The following is a 25,095-nucleotide window of genomic DNA, read 5'->3' on the forward strand; positions in this document are numbered from 1 at the left end:
ATAGGGCAAAGAAGCTATTACACAAACTCATCAGCACTACTTACGACACATACACGGATCAAAATGCTCAAAGCAACATACTAGATCTGGCAGGGGCAGCTTCGGGGGTTTTGACTTTCAGTTTTCGCTTGGTGTGGCTGAAATGACATGTCTGGTCTCGTCTCTATATGTAGTCAAATCAGCTTCAGAACTAGGTAGGTTCGGACAGTGGTGAACGAGTTGTGAAGATACTAACAAGGCAGTTATTACAGTACGAAGAATCTGGGCGAGCACCTAGACCGGCCATTAGCCCAACTCACGAAGCCCGAGCATGAGTTCCGAAGTAGTACATACGTATACATCGGACTTTGCGGGCTTTGCATTCATCGCATGATTTGGAGATTCTAGATCGCAGCACGACCGGGGCATCCGCCATCTTGTATTAGTGGGGCTCCAGCTGATAAATTCAAAATATACTTGATATCGGGTTCCTGATGGTGATAAATTGAAGTTGAAATTTTCCATTTTCCACCTCAGACGCGATCGAGCCTCGGTTCATTCCGGCCGATTAGTCAGTGTTTCGACCATGTGATGTGCTTGAAATGATTGGTTTATGGGTTTGACCAATCGTATTTTACCGTCCCGTTGAAAGGCATTTTGCATCTCGACTGAAAAACATGAAATTTACACAGTGAGGTATATAGCTTAGACTGGAAATAATGACTGATTTATGTAGCAACTTACCATCAAGCTCTGGTTTGTGATTATCTACATCTGGCTTTTCCAATTGCCGCTGAAACAACTTCACCTGCTGATATTAGGGGTTAGCTCATTCTGAAAATAACTTTCTCATCAAATCATGTTTTGTGACCATCCGTCGGATGTAGAAATTTCTTGTTATGTTACTATAATCGGAAGTATTTGAATTTATCTAGTCTACCTCACGAATTATCTGAAAGTGCAGATAGCGTCGAGGTACGGGATGAGAGCTTCTTTGCATTCCCTACGTAGCTACCGAAAAGGGTAATTCTTAACTAACAACTAGGGCTTATACACATATCTGTAATCTACAAGATGCTCTATATAGAGGAGTGATGCCTCTGACTGAGCATATACGGAACATCGACGTATCCGTCTTGAGAGTAGGATAGAAGACTACGGTTATTACTGAGAGTATTTATGGGAATCAAATTGAAATGTTTTTAGAAATCTCGATACTGCAGGCAACAGATACTGGTCTACTTAATGGCGAGGATTATACTGTAGATTAAGCAGTTCTCCAGTACCAATAAATGAACTCGAATCCAAATTATAGACCAAATTTGGCAGTCATTCATTATATAGAAGCCTCGAATAATAGAAACAAGTTGTACCATAGAATCACTTTGTCCCATGGATACCCAATGGTAGTCCGGGATCATTATTCCAGATGTTTCTGAACATTGCAGTCAATGAGACAATAGAAGATGTTTCTGCAACTTCTATTATTTAAATAGCACCTAAATTATAGAATAATAACCGCTAAAGCTAGGCAGCAGTGTACAATAGTGAATACATCAATAGAGTGAGTGCAAGAAAAATACATTATCAGCACGACATTGTGCTCCTGACTAATCATTTGCACAAAAAAGCCCTATACCTGACAATAGCATTCACTTGGCCTTTTGACCAGATTGACAGCTTTGTGGCTATAAATTGATCCTTCTTCTCTTGTCCTCAATGCTTTTCTTCTTTCCTAACCACCACAACTTCCTCATCAAAGATACATAAAGCTCATCGCATACAACGAGCTCTTCACATTTCAGACAAACTTCATTGACCCTCTTGAGCATCAAACCTTACATGCTTGCATTACGGCATTAGACATGAAGCAAAAAGGTAAGACTTACCCAAAACAGTCACAGCAAATCACTCATGCTAACAACTTAGATACCGGTTCTGTATACCAGAACCCATTCGATGATGATCATGCATCATCCATGAGCTATGTCAACTCCGTTCATGGTTCTCAAGAACGTCTTATTCGCCCTGCAGAGACAGAAACTTCTACACCGCCCAGTATTCCTGCCTCCATTCTTACCCTACCGGAGCACGAACAGGATCTTATTCACCGTATCCATCAGCTAGGCCTTACTGAATGTGGCTGGCATCACGGCGGGAAATCCGGCCGGTCCCTAAACCGATTGGAGCGGGATTTGATTCAAATTCCGTTTAGAATCTCCCTCTCAAATGAGCTTTCAGAATTCGAACGCCTAGTTCTTCTCCGCCTTCATACCAACGTCCCTGATCACGGAATCAACCCTTTGTCCCTCGCCAACCACGAACAATGGGCATTTATCAGTACTGTTCGCAAGTGGCTTGCCGACCAAAAGCCTAAGCCCAAGCCAATTCTCAAGCGAATTCTTTCTATGCGCAAGTAGAGCTCCCAATACATATGACACCAAGGCTACGTTACGTGAATTTGCTTTCTGGGGGCGATTCAGGCAGGGTTTCCATTCTTTCTCTTTCTTGCTTCGCTTTAAGATCATGCATTCTTCAACCTGTTAGCTAGCTGAAAATCAAATCTGCTTTTCACAACATGTCCACCATAAAATCGAGTAGATAGACCTCTGATCTGCTACGGGAGGTCTGCACAGTCATCAAAACAGCAGTGTAAAATTTAGGTTTATATCGTTCTAGGGTCCTCGTTAGATCTCGATATCCAGAGTACAGGTTTTAGCCTTCTTTTGTCATTCTTTCTCATTGCTCGATCTACTTCGTAAAAGCTAAAGAGTCGGTTCCTATACCCCACGCTTGGCCAGGGATATTGTCAGCTGCCAGACAAAGAGTACGGAGATAACGTTGAGGCCAATCATAATGGACTTCGGAGAAATCTGCCGCCTGACAATACAAGGTGCGGGGGGATCATCCGGGGTGCATCCCATAACCTGTTCTCACCTTAACCAAGATAGCGTCTGACATTGATTTCAGCTTTAGGAGCTGTACCAAATGAGGAATGAGGTGTGATTCTGTATTCGGGGATGGTAGCTATAGTTAACATCCCCCAGGGAGTGACTCATGCTATTGGCAGCATATGAGTATAAAATCGCACAGTATGAGGAGTAAAAGAATATGGCATTTCAAGAGTGTATGTTAAAATAAGGTTATACACTGTATCTCAAATCTTAGGTAGTCACTCCCGACTAGGAAGGAGGTATCCCAGCCATCGCGGCTTCCACTAAACAGATGTCTTGCCGACCTCAAGCTCGACATCAATGTCTTTCTGCTTTTTGCACATTCTCAATATTTCCCAACCGGTGAGTCTTGTATTGACTAGCTAGTGCTTTTATCAATCTGGAAACGGTACGTACAAACACAAAGGCAAACAACTGTTGATGTTTAGTGGTAATCAGATTCCATGCAGTACTGGCCGCTTTGAAAAGCTTTCAAAAAAATATTCAGACAGCCACCCAAACTTTTGTTATCATCAATGGGCATTACGCGGATAACACGCAAAATGAATCACAGCAATGAGAAAATCAAGTAACAAAAAAAGACAGAAGTATCAGAAGAGGAACAATGAACACAGAAAGAGATGTTAGTTAGGATGTGCCACTCATGCAGGGACAATGCTTCGCTGAATGCAGTAATCCAACACACGTTGGCCCCAGACATCGCGTCCCTTATACTTCGCCATGTCCTCAGGCCAGCTACGAATTTCGGTGGCGAGAGCCTGCAGTTGATCCACTGGTAGCTCGTCGAATGTATTGAGCGTTGTCTTAACGCTGAAAATGAGGGCACCGGTCCTTGGGAGCCTGCGGAACGTCTGGCGCTCCCAACGGAGAAGAATATCCTCAATTGAAAGACCGGGCTGTTCCTCAGTCAGTCCCATCGGCCGGAATAAGGTATCTCCCAAGCCCTCATCGGGCTCTCTGGTCTCCAAGAAATAGTTGGACCGTTCCATTGGTGATTCGGGGGTGAGCCGACAGAAGAACCTAATATAAGTCAGAGGCAGCTTCTTTACGCTTACAGCAGGTATAGATGGTCTTACTTGTTCACAGAATGTCCGATTTTATCCTTCCACTCAGGTACAGGGTCATGCATTTGAGATATAGTCCATCCTATGCGCTCTTGCACTGTCCAACCAACCGGGAAAAGTGTTGCACTAGCAGCACTACAACCGTTGTCAGCATTGAAACTCAAGTCAAATATTACGTGAAACATACAGGTAATATTCTCCTTCCTCATTCTTCATGAGAATACTCAAATCTTCCATAGTGAGCCGCACCGCGGTCTCAAGTGGATCCATTGTGTCATTTTCATCGCCAACGAGAAAACTTTCTCCTGTTTTGCGGTTGTGGATTTTCTTCATATCGCCCTCCTCCTCCATGTGGAACATGGCTGGATACCTTTCACACAGAAACTCTGCCACGACCTCTAGGGCCTCGGTACAAGCGATCTTTGATTCGGGGAGGCATTGGATAACCTGACTCCTCTGGTTTTTGAGTAGAGCATTTCTAACCTCGTGCTCTTTCAAGTAGTTCTTATCGACGGTGAGCCAATTCCAATCGTCCAACCTTCGCAATCCCATGGTAATACGAAATTTCTGGTTGCCCTTGATGGCATTGCATGGATACGGTGCCTTGTGAGTCACATCCAGAGCTGTCGATTTTTCTGTTACTTTTTCGTCTTGTGATGGACGAAAGAGTTTGAACAGCCATTGGATGAAGACGCTGGCGATTGTGAAGGCAACAAATGACACGGAATACACCATGCTTGAAAGAACAAAAGGAACTGGAAGCACCGCCCCAAATCTCTCGAACCACTCGACTGAAATGCTCGAGGTCAATGCATCAAGAATGAATATGAAAGAGTTAGATGTTAGGATTGGATAATTGGGGTACCAACAGTAGGTAATGATCAGGACGATGCTTTTTCTGATTAAACTTTTTTTCCGTTCTGTCCCAAAATGAAGCGAAAAACCAAAATTTATACACAAATAGTTGGGCCTCACAATGATCAGTCCATGCTTACGTACATGTACCTGAGAGTGCTCTATTCCAGCAATCACACGTGCCATCAGCCAGTACGTAGCATATAGCTGCATCATTATGGCGGTACCTGGCCATGCTCCCCACAAAATGCAACAGCAGCCACATGATCGATCGAGTCTTGATTTAACAGGAGACCCGCCTTGTCGTCACTTGCAAAAACCTGGATGATAAAGTGGAAAGGAAACAAACGTGATACTAGGAACTCAGGGCTGGGCGGTCTGTGGATCTGATCCGCGGGCAAATTATTGGTTTTGGTTCATCTTAGCGAAGTTACTTACTGACTAATAGTTGACTTAGATTGAATCAACGCGGTGCCAGAATTTGGTTTGTTCGTGGATTATGTGCTCAGGCTTAGTATGAAGTCTGGATACGGGCTATTCTACTTCAAGAATTGTGACTCAATTCCTTTTTCTGGCGCGTGATGATGTCCGTGCATTGGTCTGCAGTGATGCTACTGGATAGTCTTCGTTGGAGCCGATCCGGAGCGATCGAGTTTACAAGGGATCACCTTGCTGAACCGCCGGAGGAGTACAGTATCCTCGGATCTCTTTTTCGAGGGGCTTGTTGTCTTGGTCAACACGAGACCTGGTACTGATGCATTGACATCTACTTCGTTCCTCTCCGTATAGCCCATTCTCTACCTGTCACACTAAGCACGTAGCGATAGCCTCTGCCATCTCCGCCTTTTCACTTCTACACTATGTATGTATGTGCTACCCAGCAGAGCGGGTCCGTACTACTCCACAAACACGTCGCCCCTCACAGAAATATTCCCGAGTTTGTGACTTGACAGCCGTTCCGGACTGCCACCGACCCTTTGAATCTTTGGATAGACTCCATCGGCACCCGTCCGACTCCATTTTATTGCCCCGGCAGACGGAATGCATTTTCCGGATTGGCATAAAAATATATTTCAGGGTTCCCGCGCAAAGCGCGCTTGCCGCTGATTGTCGGCCGGTTCTGCCGCACACCCCTTCGAATCTAGAACCAGTGATCTCAAACAGATGGGAAGTCATTTTCAGGGCTCATCGCTCTGGCAGTATTTGTTTTTGAAAACGACAAATGAGGCTGGTGTTTCAATTCTGGCTGATACTCTCAGCTGGCTTGACATTGCAGAGCAGACAGCTCATCTAATAAGAAAAGTCGTCGCAGGTCAGGTGAGCATAGTCGCCTATGGAAATCCCGAAAACCAATCAACCAACGGGGCAAATCTTGGGTCCGTACTGATAGCTCTGGGTCCTTTGCGGGATAGCGCTGAAGTATTTCACTATATCCAGCTTAGCGAGTCCACCAGAAGGCTGGTTGTAGCCTAGGCACACGCCAATTGAGAGGCTAGTTTGGCGGGGTGGTACCAATAATCGTACTAACAGTGCCTGCACCAACCTATTAGGGTAACATGTGCAGAGTCTCTGCATCGTTTTCGGAGATTTCAATCCTGTCCACGTCGAAGGTCTCGTGCTCAATGATCAACAATAGAACTCCGAGGAAGAGACCAAGAAAACACGTATGTCAGTGTGGGCTGACAAACGTCTAAGCCACAATTTCCATGCCAAAGATTAGAGAGGCTGTGTTTCAACCATCGAGATTTGGGGGTCAAATGAGTTTATTTCAAGCCGCCTGGATCATTCAATCTTGTCTTGATATGGCAAATGCAACCTTGATTGGATATCTAATTGTCAGACGATTCAAGGTTGAACCTTAGAGAGCTGAGACCACAATGTCAATTTGCGACATGGGGCGAGCTCGAACTTCAGGTTCCAACATTTTTGATGCAGTGATTTTACGTCACAATCGGTGCTCTCCGACAGCCCTGGGTATAATTGAAGTCGTCGCATTGACTGCAAGCACCAGCAAAAATGCCTCATACGATGCCGAATATACGAGCAATTTGTGAACATCTACAGCCCAGTTGTTCTAATTATTTAGTCATCAATGCTACCTGTGGGACACAGGTCTCTACATCTGTCCAATATTAAATTGATTAAATAATACCATCCAACCTGTCAGGGATCTGGCTGGTCTTCAACCCACCATTTCTTGTCATCTATCTTACCACCACGCACCTCGACTGGACCCTTATCCAGCAGTCAATCCGCGTCAAACGGCTATATCGCATGATGGATAGATTCAATATTTTTATCTTCTGGTATCTTCCCGGAGAATATAATCATATAGATTATTACCGCGCTTTCCGCATTAAATATCAGTTATCCACTGTGTCCACTGTTCGCCTGAGGTTTCAGCCAGCTCCCGGTTGACCGACTATTCATGGTTACAAGAATATAGAGAACCGGCAAAACACAAGAATGAGGTTCTCTATTCACTTTCCAGATACGATTAGCATGTTTTGTTCCGGACATTTCGCCTCGGACTCAAAGTCAGAACTAAGGGGTTACAGAATTTATCAGGATGATTGGATTTACCCCGATTCAAGAGTGGCAATGACAAGAAATGTGAGGGATTCATGCCTGGCCAGATTGATAGGTGTCACGATTACAATCACAATTTAATCCGTGTTCGATTTGTTGTCGCATTTTGCGGCATCACCAGAATTATCTTGGATTGAATGATGTCAGGTTCATTGTATTCGATGGCATCTAACCTATGACCTTGCCAATCAAGAAAGCATTTCCAGCACCGACGCACACACTTTTGTCGAGAACCTTGTCATACCACGTCTTTCCAACATATTTGTCCGTCTCATCGACATATTGATTGGTAGTCATATGGTCTGCTTTGTTAATGTCGGGACGCGTTCAGCGCCAAATACTCACCCCAATTCAATCTCGAGGCGAGGGAAAACCCATGTGCTGATATTCCGCAGGATTCAATGTTGACTCTAACATATCCAAGTTCGTGGTGGCAACCCGCTCAGGTCTGGTCCTGCCAAACACCTCACGATTACCGAGGTCGAAGATGGTTGCTATGAAGACTGCAGTATTATCTGTCAACATGGCAATCGACACGAAAACCTCGGAGATGAAAAGTAGAGTCCATGTCAGCACCGGACAGCAGAAGCCATTCATTCCAGCCGGATGCTGAAACGACCAAGTCAGGATATTGGATTCGGCTGAGCACGTATTCAATTTCGGCGTATTTTGCTGCGTTGTTGAAGCCTTTGTGATATTGACTCGAGGGTAAGTCGTTCGATTGTGCGCCCGACTCCAGTGTTGGGGGAATTGGAACTTACGAGCGCGTGATGAGGTCCTCTTATTATGAGCCACCACTGAGGGCCATAAAGCCACATCTTGAGAGATTGCAGAGGGTCCTTTCCTCTGGGGATTTGCCTCATGGATAAATATAGCATACTGACTCAATAGGTCTAGGTAGCCTTGAAGAGTCTAGTTCACCCCTCGAGGAGAGCCACTGAGCCAGGCTAGACGTAACGAGTGTGACTTGGGATGTGAATCTGGAAATCACATCAGCTATATAGTTGGAATTACAGTAGGCTTTATTACATTCTCAAATCCATCCAATGAATACCCCAACAACATCTACGTCACATTCACTCTCGCGAATACTCTAGTTCAGCTCATGGCTGACATTGCCTTGGTGAACAAAGCTTCATCGTTGAATTTATCACACATGTCGGAAACGTTCCCCCATACCAAATGTGGAACTGTTAAATAAACAAAATACACGCGAACAATTAGAATCGAATATAGGCATCAACAGACTCCCTGAACTAGAGAACCTTGCCCCTTACTCGCACAATCCTCGAGTCGATACGTTGAATATGTCATACCGACAACACTCGACATAGATGGTAACAGACATACTCCACCACACTCTCCTCTCATCTGATTTCCCAGATACATGAAAGACATCAAGCTGCAGGCACAGGCGCTTTACCACCTTCCTTATGTCCCGAATGACCGATATTTCCAAACGCATCCAATACCGGAAGGAGACGATCAAGGCCAGGCATGATATTTGCTCTGGATGAGTGTTCCCTTGCTCGATCCTGGTTTGAATCAAATGGCAATGGGGAGCGACTTAGTTCTTCGGCTGGATTTATTTGATGCGCGCTATTGCCTCGGATGGATTGAGTAGATTGTTGTACCTATTGAGTCGCTCGTCAGTAATTTATAGATCTTCATTGATTGTTGTTATAGGGTATCATACGGTCTCAGTCGAGGATTGTATTGGCACCGCGTTGCTAAGCTGTGCATAGCATGCAACCAGACTGACGAGTATAATGAGGACGTTCTTGATTAGGGACATGCTGTCCTCTTCCTGCTCTGGAACTCAGGGAATATCCGTATACAAAAGGGGGGTTGGGTACTGGATGCAACAATTCTATCAGCCAAGATATCTCAATTGCCAAATTGCAGTTTTAAATAGGGAAGCAAACTCGACTAGGAGACTTATACATACAGTACAAATAGAACTACCCTGTCGAACGTAAGCGCCGGCAACCACCATAAACAAGCCCTCCCTATCTCCGCGATGTAATCCACCATAGTTGTCAAATCAAATGCATGAAATCAAGAGAAGAGCATTCCGGGCTCGAACCAATTCTCCGCCGAGTCTCCATCCACGGGCTGCATCGGCTTCCCTTTCAGGTTATAGGTTAGTGTGTTTGTGTGGATATTTCACATACCAGAGGGCCGTCAAGCCGTCAATATCCGCGTCAGGTACCACAGATCAAAGTAGGATGCCGTGATTTAATTCATAGAAAAGAGGATAAGATGTGAAACCTCAAGGACGATGTCATCCGAATACGGAACTACTTTGTCTGGTCGTGAGAAGATCAAGTAATATTCCAAGGATTAATGAGAAAAATCACTTATATGAATAATAAACAACATAGGAAGCAGCATCTAACCTACCTAGATACCTAGGTAGGGCCTAGAACATAACTAAAACGATTCAAGATAAATACCAGCTCTTCAAATGCCCAGGTGATATTCAGTCAGTTATTACCCGTACAAGATACCTGGCTATGTTCCCCGGATTCTATATGAGATAAGCAACAGCATAAATAGTCAAACAAAATTCAATACAAAAAGGGAATATAAATCAAGTCTCAAAAACAGACGAGGGATATAAATAAATAAATGTAGTGTTTCGTAGACTTCGTAAATTAGATTCTCCTTTTGTGCTCTGCGTATTTCTGTATCCTTTACTTAAATCGAGCTGTGCAGCGACCCATGACTTCACCTTGACAGACCAATTCGGCATTAAACTCGGATCCGTCAAGAGTCAGGTAGATATCAAAATATACTCGGTAGAATGTACCGTTTGGTGTATCCATGCGCTCGAAATCTTTCTCGAGGTTTTTGCGAGAGAGATCTGAGGTTAGTGTGACGACTTCTTTGATTCCTATACAAATTATTAGTATGCGCATGGGAAATTAGTGTACTAAGTAACGTACGAGGATCCTTGACGTATTCTGGACAAACATCCTCATCGCAAGCATATAGAATATCTTCATACATCAAAGTCGCTCCAGGAGCGACCTGACGGAAAAAGCTGACTTTGACGGGTTCCCCAATCTTGACCCGTTCGCCCTTTTGTACAAAAATCTGTCGAGTATATTTGCATCGATCCTTGCCGTCCAGACTAGGAACGCGGTATTGTTCGGGATGATACCCCTCCTTGAACGGCTGTAATGTAGCCATCAGGTAGTGTCGTCGGGCGACGCGGTGAGTGACCACACGCTCGGCAATACCAGCAGTAACAGCACCTTTCACAATCGCAGCAACAGAGTCCATTGGACGCACAACCTTGGATTGGAATTGTGGGGGGACATGTAATTTGATTTGTTGGAAGAGATACTCGGATGCTCCAAAACCGCCGACAACAAGGACGTTCTGCCACTGTTAGCATGGGAATTGAATGGGAGAATAATTGGCATACCTGTAACAGCCTGTTCTGCGCTTGAATAGCAATAATCTGATTCCTCACCAGCTCCAAGATACGATTCACGACGGGCTCAAAACACTGCAAGATCTCCTCATTGGTAAAAGTCATATATCCCTCTTCAATACCTGCATCAGGATAATCTGCCTCAATACCGACATCAACAGCCCATTTCTGACCGTTATTGCGGAAATCTGCCTTGATTCTGTTTTCAAAGTCCATGATACACTTGGCATAGACTCGTCCGGCTGTACGCGATCCATCAGGTAGATTCATTTTACGGATTCGTGCTCGTAATATGTTGCTAAAGTTGCGATTTAGCGCCGTAGAACCACACGAATCGCCAGATCCAGCAGTACATTCGGCTACCGTAAATGGATTCTCCTCTTCGACTTCGTATGCGATCAAATCAACGGTACCACCACCACAATCCACGATCAAAATAGCGTCTCCAACCTTCAGGTTGAGAAGACCAGTTTTGGCGCAAAACATGGCTGCGGCTTCAGGCTCCGTGATCAGCGTCAACCGATTGTCGTTTTCATCACGCAAGAAACCAGCTTGGATGGCAGCCGCTCGTGTTGCTGCCTTGGCCGCTTCGTTCCAAATAGCAGGCACAGTCAAGAAGTAGCGAATATTGCGCTCTTCGCGGTTAAAAACCTCACCTAGAGTCTTTTGGAGCTGTGCGCGCATTGCTTGTCGGACCTTGAACAGATAATCGGCCGCGACATCAATCTCTGATTTACCTGGAGGCAACGGCGGCAGGTTGATAGGATCGATATAAGTATTTCCCGACAGCATCAATTGCAACTTGAACCATTCCACCTTCTGCACTCCTTGTTTTGGGTAACCGGTATGAGCCAGGGCGTCTGCGATATCAGGACCCCATCCCACCACTTTCTGGTATTGGTCGTAGTAGAGGACCGTCGGGATCTTTTGTTTGGTGTGCGTACCGGCACCAGGCCATTCGGTGATGATATCTTCGCGCGCTTCATTGTTGGTCGCAAAGGCGTAGGCGACGCCAGAGAATGTGGTTCCAAAGTCAATACCCACAATCAACTGCGATTTATTTCTGTTTGTACCATCCACTTCGGCGGCCGGGTTTCGAAGACCCTGCGCGTGACCTAGTGCAGATGGAGTACCATGCTGATGAATTGGCTGTGTGGGTTGCGGTTGCTGCGATGGCGGCGGAGGTTGTTGATAGCCATATCCCGGAGGGTTTGCGACGGCTGGTTGTTGTGCGTACTGACTGGGTTGGACGGCAGTGTTGAGAGGCGGAGGGGGCATAGGGCTCGTCCTGCCGGCATATGTATAACTGGGAGGTCGACCTGAAGGGTTTTGGGCATTCATGGGGAGACTCGTGGTCGAGGCTGTTGAGGGCGGCGGGGGACTGGTGGAGGCAGGCGGGGGAACGTAGGTATTGACAGGCGGAGTCGTTTGCGGGGGAGGCGGATTGTTGCTGTTCTTGCGCTTCGACGAGAACCCGAATTGTTTGAACCGCGACGTCATGAGTAAAAAGTGCGAGGTGTTCAAAGAGAGAAAGGGAGCGTGAGGTCAAAAAGAAAGGATGAGGAGAGAGTGAGGGAGGAAGGAGTGGGCCGCGGGAATTCAGCCTTGGGCGGATTCTGTTCCTCGGATCGAGTGTTTATTTGTTGTGATTTTCCCCTGATGGAAAGATTTGTCCAAATCGACGCAGGATGGGATACTCAGGAAATATTCTGAGTATGGAAACAATAAATAGGGAAGAGAGTGCGGATGGAGGAGAGAAGAAAGAGACGAAAAAGAGATTGGCCAAGCTTGGAGTTGTTGGTGCTAGCTTCTTAAAAATCCACTAACTTTGCGGTTGTCAGCCTCAGGAATCCGATCTAATTTAGTCGCTTGACCCTTCCTTCTCAATATATCTTGCTAATAATTCTCACTTCCAGTCAAATACTGGAGATGTTGACAACATGAAAAGAGAGTCCTTGCGTGCCTTAAAAGCGGGGAGGGCCAACTTCGTGCTACGTCGGGGTTTTTGCAAGTTTCCATGCCAATCAAACAACGAAAGAACAGTTCCGTGAATTCGGAATCACACGACGGGCAAAAATTCGACTGATAGAGACACTCTGTGAAAAATTTCGGGTAAATACTAAAGTAAAAAGTAACTTGGGAGCCTGAACCCTAAGGCAGTGGGCTCAGCCGTAAGCTTATTTCAAATACTTGCGAGGCTGAGTTGGGCATTGCCCGGATTACTCGCTTGTAAGACAGTAACCCATTGTCACAATGGTTGGATATCTACTAGCATGATGGCTGGCTCGTCTCAAAGATGTTGATCTATTCTTTATTCCAATAGCCTTATCATTTATGGTCTAGATGGAGACATAACCATCCCCTTTTGACATGCCTATTTTATTCAAGAGAGATACCGGACAGTTCGCCATCGGTATGTATCGAAGTGCAAGACAGCTACGACCAGACACTGACGAGTAAAGAAATACTCGTCTGTGATAATTATAGACGCTCTGATAGTTAATAAATCGTAGGATTATGGTGGAGTATCTATTTATAGATCGTTTCACTAACAAGAATGCGTCGGCACTGTGATTGGCCACTTTGCCTATCTACGATTACATGATCTGGAGATTTCGATCTCTCTGTCAATAGACATGTCGTAACTAAGACTTTGATATATGCGAAATATACTATTCGCTAGTATCATTCTTCCTAGCAACCCATATCGAAGGCCGATACAGATTCTGCAACATACTCTCCGGATCCTGTATATATCCACAATACGGCCTGTCTGCAGGCGCTTGTTGAGCCTCAATCGTAAACCCCATGCGCTGGACAAGATGGAAAACTTCTTCTTCTGATAATTCAACATTACCCGGTTCACCTATCCCGTCATTCGACACGGTCAATGCATGCTCTCCTCCATTCACTTCATGTTCACTTTCATTTTCATGATCAGCGGTAGTCCGTCGTTTCTCATTCTCAAAATGCCACAGTAAAGGGCCAACATTGACCCATAGGCCGCCCGGCTTGAGACAGTTCTTGATCGTCTCAATATATCGAATCAAGTTTGGGCTTGTATCGATAAAAAACACCGTTGCAACGACATCAAATGTGTTCCGTTGCGATTCACCGCTGTACAAGGGAATGAAGTCAGCGGCGGACATGCTCATATTTCCAAATGAACTGGAGCCATCTTCGCTGCTCTGAGCTAGAGCCATCGCAGAAGCTGGATGGATATCCGGTATCATTATCTTCTGCAGTTGCTGCTGTCGAGAAACGATGTTCGAGAAATGTAATGCAAACGGATATAGAGCATGTTGCTGGGCACCCCGACTATGATTCAGGATCCAGCTACTGGCCAGTAATTGATGGTAAGAAATCTCATTGCCCTCAGCAGAATACCCAGCAGCGCAGATGTCAAAGACCAATCGTCCGAGGCCTGCGCCGGGAACCAACACCCGGTAATCAGACCGTGGACGCGATGATCCACCAAAGGACTGATTCAAAACGGCAAGTACGGGATCGTAGCACACCTCGCGCTCCCGTTTACCTTCTTCACTCCAGTCACGATAAAATTGACGAATAGTCGAATATGCTTTCCCTACATCTGCACTGGTGGCAGTGCCATGCCAATTTTGATGAGGGTCTTGTACATCTGGATCGGCACTCAAGCCAAATGATTGAAGGCCCATGGCGAGAATTTCATCGGCTATATCGGCATTGGCATCAATAGCGTCGTCGACTTGGTTGAATGTGTTTAGGAGAGAAAATGGAGGCTCTGAGAGCATTCGCCAGTGTGTTGATGGCAAAGCATAGAATGATTGGCGCCGACGATGAGTTGTGTTGAAATGAGCTGTTCGTCGGTAGAGCCTGTTCCGATCAGTTAGTACATGCATCACATTCTTCAATTTCAATAGAGCATACCTAAAAGAATCAAAGGCGGCGAAGAGAACCCGTCTCTCCTCGTCGTCGGCGAATGGGTCAAAGTCACCTTGCCAGCTTTGGGCATCCTCAGGCTGGTCCGCCTCTAGATGTTCGAGCTCAGACATTGCGCTAGCAATAGCCCATTACCTTACATAAAATAAAATAGTATCCTGTGCTGATGATGATGCATTACCTGTTAAATGCAATTGTGGATGTAGCAAGTTCATATTGATAGTGCGATAAGAATGGGATGAAAAATAAATTACATGCACTAGCTGATAGATTACAAATACAATACGATACAATACACTAATCCTCTGCGGGTATAGTAAGGTGGGGTTCTCAATTCATAGCTTCAACTTCTTCAACTCTCACTTAAACAAATACCACATCTCGCATTCCATAATCGGATTCTAATTGCAACATAAAAAGGCCCTGCGCTCACGATTCGTCCGCCAGGCATAGGAAGGTAGTGCAACCGTCGACATTCCCGAATCAAGAACAGCAACATATCAAACATCCGAAGATGGCAACGACATCAGAAGTTCTGTCAGCGCTCCAATTTGAAACAGCCAGTCCATTTTTCAAGCCAATGGAATTATCATTCCCATTGCCAAAGACGCCACATACAATCGTCCATGTCCATCTTACACCAATGAAAACTTCAACCATGGTATTTCTATCAACCACTACCCCCGGAGATAGTGGCTCAACCATGAAGCCTATGGGTAGTTTTGTATATGCCATGCCGGATGTAAGTTATCTAAAAGGCACTATAGTCTTTAGACGATGGTCGATACTTGTTTTCTTATTTCCGTTTAGCCAGTTGCCCTTTCTCCAACATAGAGAATCCCACTAATATAGTATAGCGCACAAACCCCAAATCAACCATATCAACAGTCCTGTGTAACTCGCCAGGTAGCATAGACTACGCTACACGCACAGCCAAAGTGTTGGCTCTCAGGACGAAATTGCCGGTATATGTGGGGTGTAACATTGATCCTGTGGCTACGGGAACGACAGTCGAAGAAGAAATGGAAGGATTTGCGAAGATTATTGATGCGATCATGAAGAGATGGGAGGAGGGTCGGTAGATTTTGAGCAGGGTATATTATGGAAATCAGGTCTTTATTAATACGGTAGTATTTGAAGAATTATTAACAGCAGGCTTTCACGACCGGACTCGCGTATTTGGACATTTAGAGAGTAAGACATAAAACACTTCCTTTCCTCGTTTCGACGCGGAGCTTATTTTAACGTCTCGCCTTCTATTCTTCCTTCCCTTGTCGATTGTATTTTGATCATTTCCTGGTATAAGACACAGAAATTTCTCCTATCAAGTGTATACATCATGGCGTCATACGGGATGGGCAGATGGGCAACTGTCAGTGTCAGCTACACGCGCCCCCGGGGGATGTTGTTCTCGGCGCAAATTCTCAATCGAAATACTAGGACGTATTAAATCAATCTAATTATAATTATGAAGAAACACAGGTACATATATAACTTCCATACGTCGATCGGCATTGCTTATAACAGCAGATGTCAATGGCTTATCTTTCTGGATGAAATGTGCGACGCAGCAGAAGATTGGAGGGTCAGAGCATACGTAAGCTCCGCGATCCAATCTATATGATGCCTCACAAGTCAAGTCGCAACTAGGCGGGATGTGCAACGCTAAGACATGATCAACTTGTTTGGTCTTGCTAGTGCTGCAGTACAGTGTCAGGGTAGATTGACTCGGATTGAGCTATTACTTCTGATTATCCATTCAGGTGGCTTCTCTGCCATATTTGATGCAAGCACGTGTGAGATACAAGCTTTGTTATTCCTGGTTGTACTACACCCTTAATCATAATGTATTGATGGTTACCCCGCTATGAGGAATTTGTCTGACTGGCAGAGAAAGGGATGATCAAATGACATTAAAAGGCTGGACTTCGCTGTTTAGAGATGCCAATATCAACGTCTCATCTACCATCAGCAAACACGCGAATCTGCTAATTAAAAATGCCTGGAAGTATCCCCCATTACGGTGTCTGGGTGGGTCAACCCACTCACTACACAGCGCAGACCCTGAAACAAGACCCTAAATCACCACACATCTACCTCTACTTCACTGACTCCTCCGATTCATCCTCGAGCAAAGAAATCGAGGCTGCAATTAACGTCAGATCCACCGACAAAGACTCGCGTCTCGTCTTCTGGCTTACTAGAAACTTTTCCAACGATGTCACTCAACAGTTGGATGGGCTGAGTCAAAGCTTCCATCTTCTCAGCACTTACGCTCATTGCTCAGACCGGGCTCACAGCGAGCATATTCATAGTCATAACAATAGCCATCATCACGAAAGCCGTCATTACAACGATGCCGGAGCCAAACTACAAGGATTGGACTACATCCGCACGCAGGGTTTAGTAAATATCAAGTCTGGCTCTGTGCTACCCACTGAAGCCTCTGGCCCTAATAACGATATCATGGACGAGCTCGAACCGATCCTCACAGATGCTATCAATCAGAAAGCCACCGTTTACATTTTTGGGTCTTCCTATGGTTCGGGCATTCATGACATCCATATGAACCAGGGTAGTCTGCCGTCGTTTGAGAACGGAATCTATGAGGATGGTGCTTTACTCTTTAAATTTGCAGACGGTCATTGGGAGGCGGTGTTTTTGGCATTTGCGTCGCAGAGAATCCCGACGAATGATAAGGGGGAGTACGAGAGCAACAGTCAGACGCTGGCTAGTATTCTTGGACAGACTGATAGTAAGGATCAATAGGTTGACAGCATGGAAATGATTGAAGAATTGAGGGTTGTTTTGAATTCGAACGCTCATTAGTATTAGATTAAGTGTGGATAACTTTTCTCATGATAATGACCTGCAACGGAATGCACAAACAATTATCATATGCTGGCTCGCCCCGGAATGAAAATGCAAATGGGTATCTTTATGCAATAAAAGCAATGCAAAAGAGACTTGTGTCTCAGCTTTTGTTTTCCCAGCTTTCCGAGACGGTTTTAACAAACTGATCAGAAAGAACAATTCGGCAATACCATCCTTCATCGAGATACAACAGTTGCCTGCAACCCCTTCTCTATATCTCCCGTACCCTGCTGCACTCTTTGCAATCCATGTTGCTCCGCCTCCCAAGCCCTCTGCTCTTCCTCTCTCAATGCCTTCAAATGCTGCATCAATTTACTTCCATTCCTAATCCTCTCGCCAAAATAGATAAACCCAAACGGAATGACTGAAACCCCCAAACTCGCAAATCCGATGATACTACATCCCCAATCAATCCCCACAGCAGAGAACATGGGCTTAGCAGCAAGCGGTAACACAGCACCCAGAATACTTCGGCAGCAACTAGACGCCGACTGAGCGCTTGCAGCAAAGACTTGATATGCATCTGAGAGATAATTCAGCATGGCCATGAAAATTAATTCGTAGGCTAGACCGAAAATAATTCCGGAGCACATGGGTACGGCCCAGTGAACATTTGGAGATGCAGTCCATCCGAGCCAGAAGAGAGAAATAACGTATAATGGACCGCCGACGCAGGCCAGTGGGAGACGGCGATAGTCTTCGTTTTGGGCCCAGGAGGTGCCGCGGGCTTTGGCGCGGGCGAGGAAGCCGTCGTACCAAATGAAGATTCCGCAGGCGAGGAAACAGCCTAATGCGACTGTGAAAGGGGTTAGATCGGCTACTTGTTCTTGTTGTGGGAGATCCGGACTTACTTGGTAGGTAGATCAGACCGGCTATACCGGTGCTCATGCCATATATCCCTTAAAAAAGAAAGTTAATTAGGACATAGATAGTTCATAGGAGAAGAGAGACATACCTTCGAAAATCAACGGATAAGCCTGGAAGTACAAATAGAAAATAGCATATGCTAAGGCACAATACAAACAAGTCAAAGACACCATATATTCCTTTGCAATCATACGGATAGGTCGAGTCAAGGTAACAGTCAACACGGCCCGGAGATCATGAGGAGTAAGATCCATGGGTGCCACAATACTCATATTACCAGTCTTCCTGCGAAGTTCGCGAGCACGACTTTTGAGCAATACTGGTCCATAAGTTTCGGGGTAGAGAATAACGAGTGGGCATGAAGTGCCAGCTATAAGTAGACCGAGCCAGAAGGACCAGCGCCAGCTGACGGTTGAAATGAAGCCGGACATGAAGGGGGAGATAATCGGGCCGACAGCGGTGCACTATATGTCAGGGTTAGTGATATCCTTGAGAAATTATTTTGGGGTGAAAGGGAGTAACATACAGACATGTACCATGCCATCGTTCTGCCTCTGACAGTTGGATTATCGAAAACGTCTGAAAAGGTGCCTGTAATAATTGCAATTGGTGCACTCGCAGCCATACCGTTGAATAACCTGAAAACCAGCAATGCATTAAACGTCGGCGCCAAAGCACATGCCATGACGAAGATGTCGAACAGCACATAACCGATAAGTAACGGATATCGACGACCGTATTGTTCTGAAAGGGGCCCATAAAGTAGCGGACCGAGAACGTAGCCGACAAGGAATAAAGAGATGGGGAGAACGAGCTTGGTTTCGTCAGTGACGTTGAAGTCTCTGGCTATGTATTTGATGGCTCCACTAGGGAGGGAGGAACCGATTGTGCTGTTGAGGACTTGCATCATGCCAGAGATAACGACGAAGATCTTTTTGCTCTGAACAACAAATGTTAGTACATTACCTTGATAGAGTGTGTTGGGAAATAGCATACGGTGCTCCAGTTGTGTGGATTCTCAGGATCATCAGGGGCAAACGATACGATCGTTTTGGAGGCTACTCGACGGAATCGATATGATGATGGATTGCCGTGTACGGCTTCGTGGGTAACATTGTTGCTATTATTGTCAGGATTTTCATTTGAATCAACTGCAGAGCCCCTTAGTGTTGTTGTTTCTGACCCAGATTCAGAGGGAGTGGCCTCCAACTCTAGTAGCATTGATGTCCGTGTTACAGTTTGCATGAGCTCCGAGAGCTGTGCCTCAGAATGTATCTCGTCGTCTGAAGGCATGGTTATGTCTCAAAAATGATCTGATATTCTTTGTATTGAAGTACAAAACTCAATTGGAATCTTCCAGGAATTGTATGTCAATATGTTCCAGGTACCTTTTAATCCTTACTATTACCTGTCCCAAAATTCTTTCATGGCTGAGCTAGCCACTTCTCTATATATACCTAACATCAAAAACCGATGCATGCCCAAAGCCAGTGACAAAATTCTCAAACTAGAAATTTCCATGTGGGCCTCTGTCTTGGAAAATCCGACAAGTGTATCGGAAATAGGATCATACTTACTTTATACAGTATAGCAATGGTGAAACTACTACATATTATGCGCTTGAAAGTGTTCCTAAGGTCCACCCTTTGGCATCTGTGGAGTTATTACCCAATTGACAACCGGAACTCATACCAATCCACAGGGCCTGGAACTACGGAACCCGGGGCGATCTGCGATTGTTTTTCTTAGCAATTTGTCCTGCTTTGCCCGAAAACGGTAAGTCGGAGTTCATTGCGAAGATTTTTGACATGTAGAAAGAAATTTTCTATGTCGCTTGTCCTCGGTTTTTGCTGACTACGTAAGTTTACCCCGGCTAAGACGGCGCTCGGAATAAGTATGAGTTCATTTTGCCGATTCACCTAATCGATAGCATTGAAACCGTGAGTCATGGGAGTCTCGATTTTCGAGGTGGATTTCTTTTCTCGCCGCTGCCGCACATGGTGGAGTGAAACCTTGCCATCGTACCTGAGCGGCCTGGAAAACATAGATTTGGATTCGGAGTCGTCAATCCAAGATAGGAGTATGTAAGTGGAACTTTGCCTGGAGTCTGCAGAGCAGACTGGAACCGTCGACATCAAAATCATCCCCGCTTCTTGTCTACCTCGCTCTTGTATCTGTAACTGTAAACAACCAATCAATAACGATGGATTCGTCTTCAAAAACTGACCAAGGAAGAGCAGGTGATGGAAAGCGTGCATATACATATCACCTCCATCCATTAGCGATAATAATGCAACGATGCATTCGAATTTCATCATTTGACGAGTGAGTGTCGGTGTATAAGAACATTTGAAAAGATCGCAACGAAGTCCGATCTTCTTTTTCTTTTCTCGCGACGGGGAAGCTTTACCGAAACAGGATTAGTGGCGGGGGGTCCCTTTGCCTCCTTCGTCTAAAATGATGGAATGTGATTGGTTGCCTAAAAGTAGATATGATTGGCTGTTGGATATCTACATTTTAGGGTAAATAAACAAACCCTAACTATATATCTTCTCTAGATTAGATAGCCCATACAAATCAAATGATATTTTCAATTTTTCAAGGACAAAAAGGATACCAAGAAACTATATACATGAAGTGAATGAGAGAAATATGAGCAAAAAGTATGTTGAATATGTAAATGAAGCAGAAGTTCTCAAGCTTCGACTGAGGTACGGATTAAATCCTTAAGTAGTATACCAACTAAGCGCAGTAAGGGTTGGAAGTGCCATGGCAGCTCGTTCCAGACGGGCAAACTTCCCGAATAGTCCAAGTACTGCCGATGCACTGCTCAAGCGAAGTGCCGTCTGGAGTGCATTGCCAGACATTGTCCTGACAAGGAGCACTTGTTTGAGTCGGGCTAGCCGTGGTAGTTTTCAAAGTCGTGCTATGCTTCGTGATTGTAGCTTTTGTAGTAGTCCCAGTGTGCGTAGCAGCCGAAGTAGTGGTAGCTTTTGTTGTTGTTGGACCGGCAGGGGTAGTAGTAACGAAGCCCTGAGGGCCTCCCGAACCATCATAGTCAAATTGATAGACCAACTCATCAACGATTTCCCATGAAATCTCAATATGGCCGGCATTACATGCCTGGGACGACAATTTCTCAGCGACGCTGTAGCTGAAATCAAGTCCTGGTGCACCGTCGGGTTGCCAAGTAGTTGACGTTGATGATCCCGTAGCACAACGCTCACAGCCATCACCGATAAAGAGTGGCATATCAGATGGCACACCATTCACAGAGACAATAACCCTTTTGCCGCAGTATTTACCCATGTCTTCGACAAGCTGGGTGTGGTTCATGGCCACCAAGTAGTCCGAGTTGACATCCTCCAGCGTCCAGACCTGCGTAAGACTGCATTCGACTTGACCTAAGTTGGCATTGGAGAAGTCGGTATAGCATTGATTTGCGTTGACAATATCGTAGTAGTACGTCCCAAATCCGCTGCCGCTGTAAATCTCGTTTTGGGCGAGGGCTTGAGTGGTGAAGAGCAGACTAGCTGCTGCAAGGATTTGATTGTTCTTCATTTCGAAAGAACCAAATTTCTTCTAAGGAATGAAGTATATTGTAGATAAAGATTGACTTTCAAAGGAATGAATATATTTACAGATGAGTGTTAAAGGATGTATAAGAAAGGAATGACAGATCTCGCCGAGAGACAGCAATGTAAAGACCGAGGACGACTGAGAAAACTCACCAGAACAGGCAGAAGGGTAAGGGTCATGGTTACCTTTTATCTTTCCCAGAACCTAGGAATTCCTAAATCTGGCCTAAGCTTTTTGTCATCTGCCCTTACGCCTCGTGGTAGGGCGGATCCATTGCTGACCAGCTGTTTGTAACTTGAAGGATGAATTACTAGACTTGATTGTAAAGTGTAGAATTTCAAATGTGACATGATTTTCTCTGAGATCATTAGCCAAAAGAGAACATAGTGTTCGGTGCTTTAACTACGTTTCGCTAAGTTTTTAGACTACATCGTACGGCCTTGCGCAGGAACAACGGCTAAAAATGGGATATACTAGTCAAGAGTTCGCCAATAGAGGCTAAAACAGGCAATCCCTGACTCTTTAATATCAGAAAAACTACCTTGATGACAATTTAATTTTCTTGTTTACTTTAGTGGGTAGTCATATTTAGAGATGAATATATGACAATCTGACGTATTGACTAAACTGGAATTACAAGCCCTAATTAAGCACGAAATGTCGATTTCTCACACATTGATCCAAAACCAAACTCACTGACATTGTGCACATAATTTATTCCTAGGTAGTCTGCTTCTCCTTCCACTGAAGAAAAAACATCCGCGTACCTGCATTGAACTATTCAATCGTCGGTGCTCCCTTAATGACTGTAGCGGCCCCCAATGTAACATTTGCCGTACCACGGACCATTACATAATTGGAATTCAGAAATCGATATCCTGACACGTGGATGAGAACTATTTCCTTTCAGTTCCTTCTGCAAGTATGATCAAGGACTATGGTTTCTCTAAGCTCGAAATATAAATGACAATCTTATGGGGTTGGAAGGATATCCACACCCTCTCTTCTCACACACAACAATGCATATAATGTGGCTCGAATTGGCTAATATGTAATGTAGATACTAGAGATCCTAAAAGAAGAAGTACATAAATATTTACGTATCAACATATTTCGAAGGGCCGTAGAAGCTGAAACAGTCAGCTCGTGTGTAGTGGAGGGTTAATATAGGCTACCGTAACCCTAACATACAACTCCATTTAAGCACACTGCTCACGTCACATGCTCACACTTGGACATAAACAGGAGTTTTAAACATCACATACCGAAGATGGACTAGTTAGAGAATTTGAAGCAGATTTCACGTCAAATGGGCAGTTGATAGTTGCTCAACTACTCAGCTACTTAGCCGGAAGGATAATACCTGTAAGTTTCGAAAAGATTTTTTGAAGAACAGGGAGAAGGTATATGACGCAGAATCGACTTCTAGCTTTTATAGGTCTAGATAGTAGTTAGAAGCTTGATTCCAACACTTCTCTTTCTCAAAGCTATTCCCTAACCTTACTCGGAGTCCAGCAAAAAGATGGGAGGTTTAGAAATTAAAAATTACTATGAATAATCAGAAACTCGCTTTGGTACCACATCAGTTGACCGAACAACACTTCCACCCGGTGAGGTTCTCTGGGCCAAATGGCCTAAATCAACGACAATGAAACAGTGCCCATGGATATCCCTAGAATTATCAAACTTAAATTCCCTTGAGTACTCCAATAGTACCAAATCGTGATGGTAAAAAATCACCAAAACTTAGAAAAAGCTTAACTCAGACAGGCTGTCCATGATCTTCTTTCCAGCAGTCTTAGCGTCTTTGACCTGCTCAGAAATGATCCTTGCCGGTAGATCGGGTTCTTGCATCAAACCTGGATTCAGGAGCAGATGGATCAAGAAGACACCACCAACAGTTTCCAGTAGAGATATAGCTAGCCACGAATACACGCATGCATGAGAGACCTTGGCTTGAACTCTGACTTCTGGGGTATCGCAAGGGATACTGTGCCGTCTATATCCCAGTCATTATGGAAGCTATCCCACGCAGCCAAATAACTTTCACGTATGAGGCTCTCGACGTATAGATCTGGGTTGTTCCAGGTCGACAGCAGGGTAGAGTTCATTTGAGGAAGAGAAGTCATCATATCCGGAAGAAGCCAGGCTCTGGCAACCATGGGCTGGGACGTATTGTAGTGTTTTCGAGAGGTGTTTGGTCCTCTATGACTCGGGGTGACATATATTTGCTTAGCTCGCAAGTCGTTACACCAATCTCTATGGTAACATTGGCGAAGAGATAACAACTACCAAGCGAGCAAGAAGTCCTGTACTGTGGAAAATTATTCACATACCCAAACTGGTTCGTTGTGAGATTCTGACAGTCTGAATACTCGTTGGCGATAATGAGAGCTAAAGGTAGGATCGCAGAGACTTTGTTCGCACTCGGAAGGGAAGTCGTATAAGTTTCTTTATTCTACCATAAATTATTCACATCGAATAACAGAGTACGTCCTGGATTGGCGCATCTGTAAAGAGTGTCGTTGACGACACTCAATTCCATGGCGTCCGAGGTGGCCTGTGAGAAGACCGTGTCGGGAACCTCTGTTGACGACATTGCTCAAGCTATATTCTTTGATCTTGATACAGGGCACAACAGAGTCCGTCAATGTCAAACCCTCTGGGAGACCGTCAGGATTCACGACGTGACGGCATCTATTTTCTCCCAAAGAAATACCGTTGGTGGAAACAGTTATACTATCTGACCAAGCTATGTTAGCATAGCCTAGAGCCTCTCTGATGACAGTGGTCCTCTTAAAACTGTAGTCTGGTTTTGAATATTGATTCCAGTAAGGATTACTGGCAGTTGAGTGGGTTGAGTTCACGGATACGGCCGTTGTTTTCAGACTGGCGACAAAAGATACATTCCAATTCATTGTACCTGAAAGAAGAGGAGCCATAAATGACAGGGGATGGAACAGAGCAGGAC

At 44.9% G+C, this 25,095-nt stretch overlaps 8 protein-coding genes across 8 annotated transcripts; 3 read left to right on the plus strand and 5 right to left on the minus strand.

The window, feature by feature from the left end:
* Positions 1-1,844: 1,844 nt before the first annotated feature.
* TSTA_084590 (uncharacterized protein) lies at positions 1,845-2,399 on the plus strand (the record flags this gene model as incomplete). Its single annotated transcript, XM_002478146.1, has 2 exons — positions 1,845-1,857; positions 1,909-2,399. 2 exons carry the CDS (start codon positions 1,845-1,847, stop codon positions 2,397-2,399), a joined length of 504 nt encoding a protein of 167 aa, XP_002478191.1.
* A 1,175-nt stretch (positions 2,400-3,574) lies between these two features.
* On the minus strand, positions 3,575-4,732 carry TSTA_084600 (uncharacterized protein; the record flags this gene model as incomplete). The annotated part of the gene is made up of 3 exons (XM_002478147.1): positions 3,575-3,953; positions 4,010-4,132; positions 4,185-4,732. 3 exons carry the CDS (start codon positions 4,730-4,732, stop codon positions 3,575-3,577), a joined length of 1,050 nt encoding a protein of 349 aa, XP_002478192.1.
* Positions 4,733-10,137: 5,405 nt separating this feature from the next.
* Positions 10,138-12,383, minus strand: TSTA_084610 (Hsp70 family protein; the record flags this gene model as incomplete). The annotated part of the gene is made up of 3 exons (XM_002478148.1): positions 10,138-10,337; positions 10,390-10,828; positions 10,875-12,383. 3 exons carry the CDS (start codon positions 12,381-12,383, stop codon positions 10,138-10,140), a joined length of 2,148 nt encoding a protein of 715 aa, XP_002478193.1.
* A 1,172-nt stretch (positions 12,384-13,555) lies between these two features.
* Positions 13,556-14,917, minus strand: TSTA_084620 (uncharacterized protein; the record flags this gene model as incomplete). The annotated part of the gene is made up of 2 exons (XM_002478149.1): positions 13,556-14,738; positions 14,793-14,917. 2 exons carry the CDS (start codon positions 14,915-14,917, stop codon positions 13,556-13,558), a joined length of 1,308 nt encoding a protein of 435 aa, XP_002478194.1.
* Positions 14,918-15,318: 401 nt separating this feature from the next.
* TSTA_084630 (uncharacterized protein) lies at positions 15,319-15,886 on the plus strand (the record flags this gene model as incomplete). Its single annotated transcript, XM_002478150.1, has 2 exons — positions 15,319-15,546; positions 15,662-15,886. 2 exons carry the CDS (start codon positions 15,319-15,321, stop codon positions 15,884-15,886), a joined length of 453 nt encoding a protein of 150 aa, XP_002478195.1.
* Positions 15,887-16,802: 916 nt separating this feature from the next.
* TSTA_084640 (uncharacterized protein) lies at positions 16,803-17,573 on the plus strand (the record flags this gene model as incomplete). Its single annotated transcript, XM_002478151.1, has 2 exons — positions 16,803-16,835; positions 16,866-17,573. 2 exons carry the CDS (start codon positions 16,803-16,805, stop codon positions 17,571-17,573), a joined length of 741 nt encoding a protein of 246 aa, XP_002478196.1.
* Positions 17,574-17,854: 281 nt separating this feature from the next.
* On the minus strand, positions 17,855-19,838 carry TSTA_084650 (bicyclomycin resistance protein, putative; the record flags this gene model as incomplete). Its single annotated transcript, XM_002478152.1, has 5 exons — positions 17,855-18,474; positions 18,530-18,577; positions 18,634-19,009; positions 19,072-19,485; positions 19,542-19,838. The coding sequence occupies 5 exons, from the start codon at positions 19,836-19,838 to the stop codon at positions 17,855-17,857; spliced, it is 1,755 nt and encodes a 584-aa protein (XP_002478197.1).
* A 1,449-nt stretch (positions 19,839-21,287) lies between these two features.
* Positions 21,288-22,303, minus strand: TSTA_084660 (uncharacterized protein; the record flags this gene model as incomplete). The annotated part of the gene is made up of 2 exons (XM_002478153.1): positions 21,288-22,127; positions 22,277-22,303. The coding sequence occupies 2 exons, from the start codon at positions 22,301-22,303 to the stop codon at positions 21,288-21,290; spliced, it is 867 nt and encodes a 288-aa protein (XP_002478198.1).
* Positions 22,304-25,095: the final 2,792 nt, after the last annotated feature.

The sequence above is a fragment of the Talaromyces stipitatus genome, genomic scaffold (genome assembly GCF_000003125.1).
Source record: "Talaromyces stipitatus ATCC 10500 scf_1105507295527 genomic scaffold, whole genome shotgun sequence".
NCBI lineage: Eukaryota > Fungi > Ascomycota > Eurotiomycetes > Eurotiales > Trichocomaceae > Talaromyces > Talaromyces stipitatus.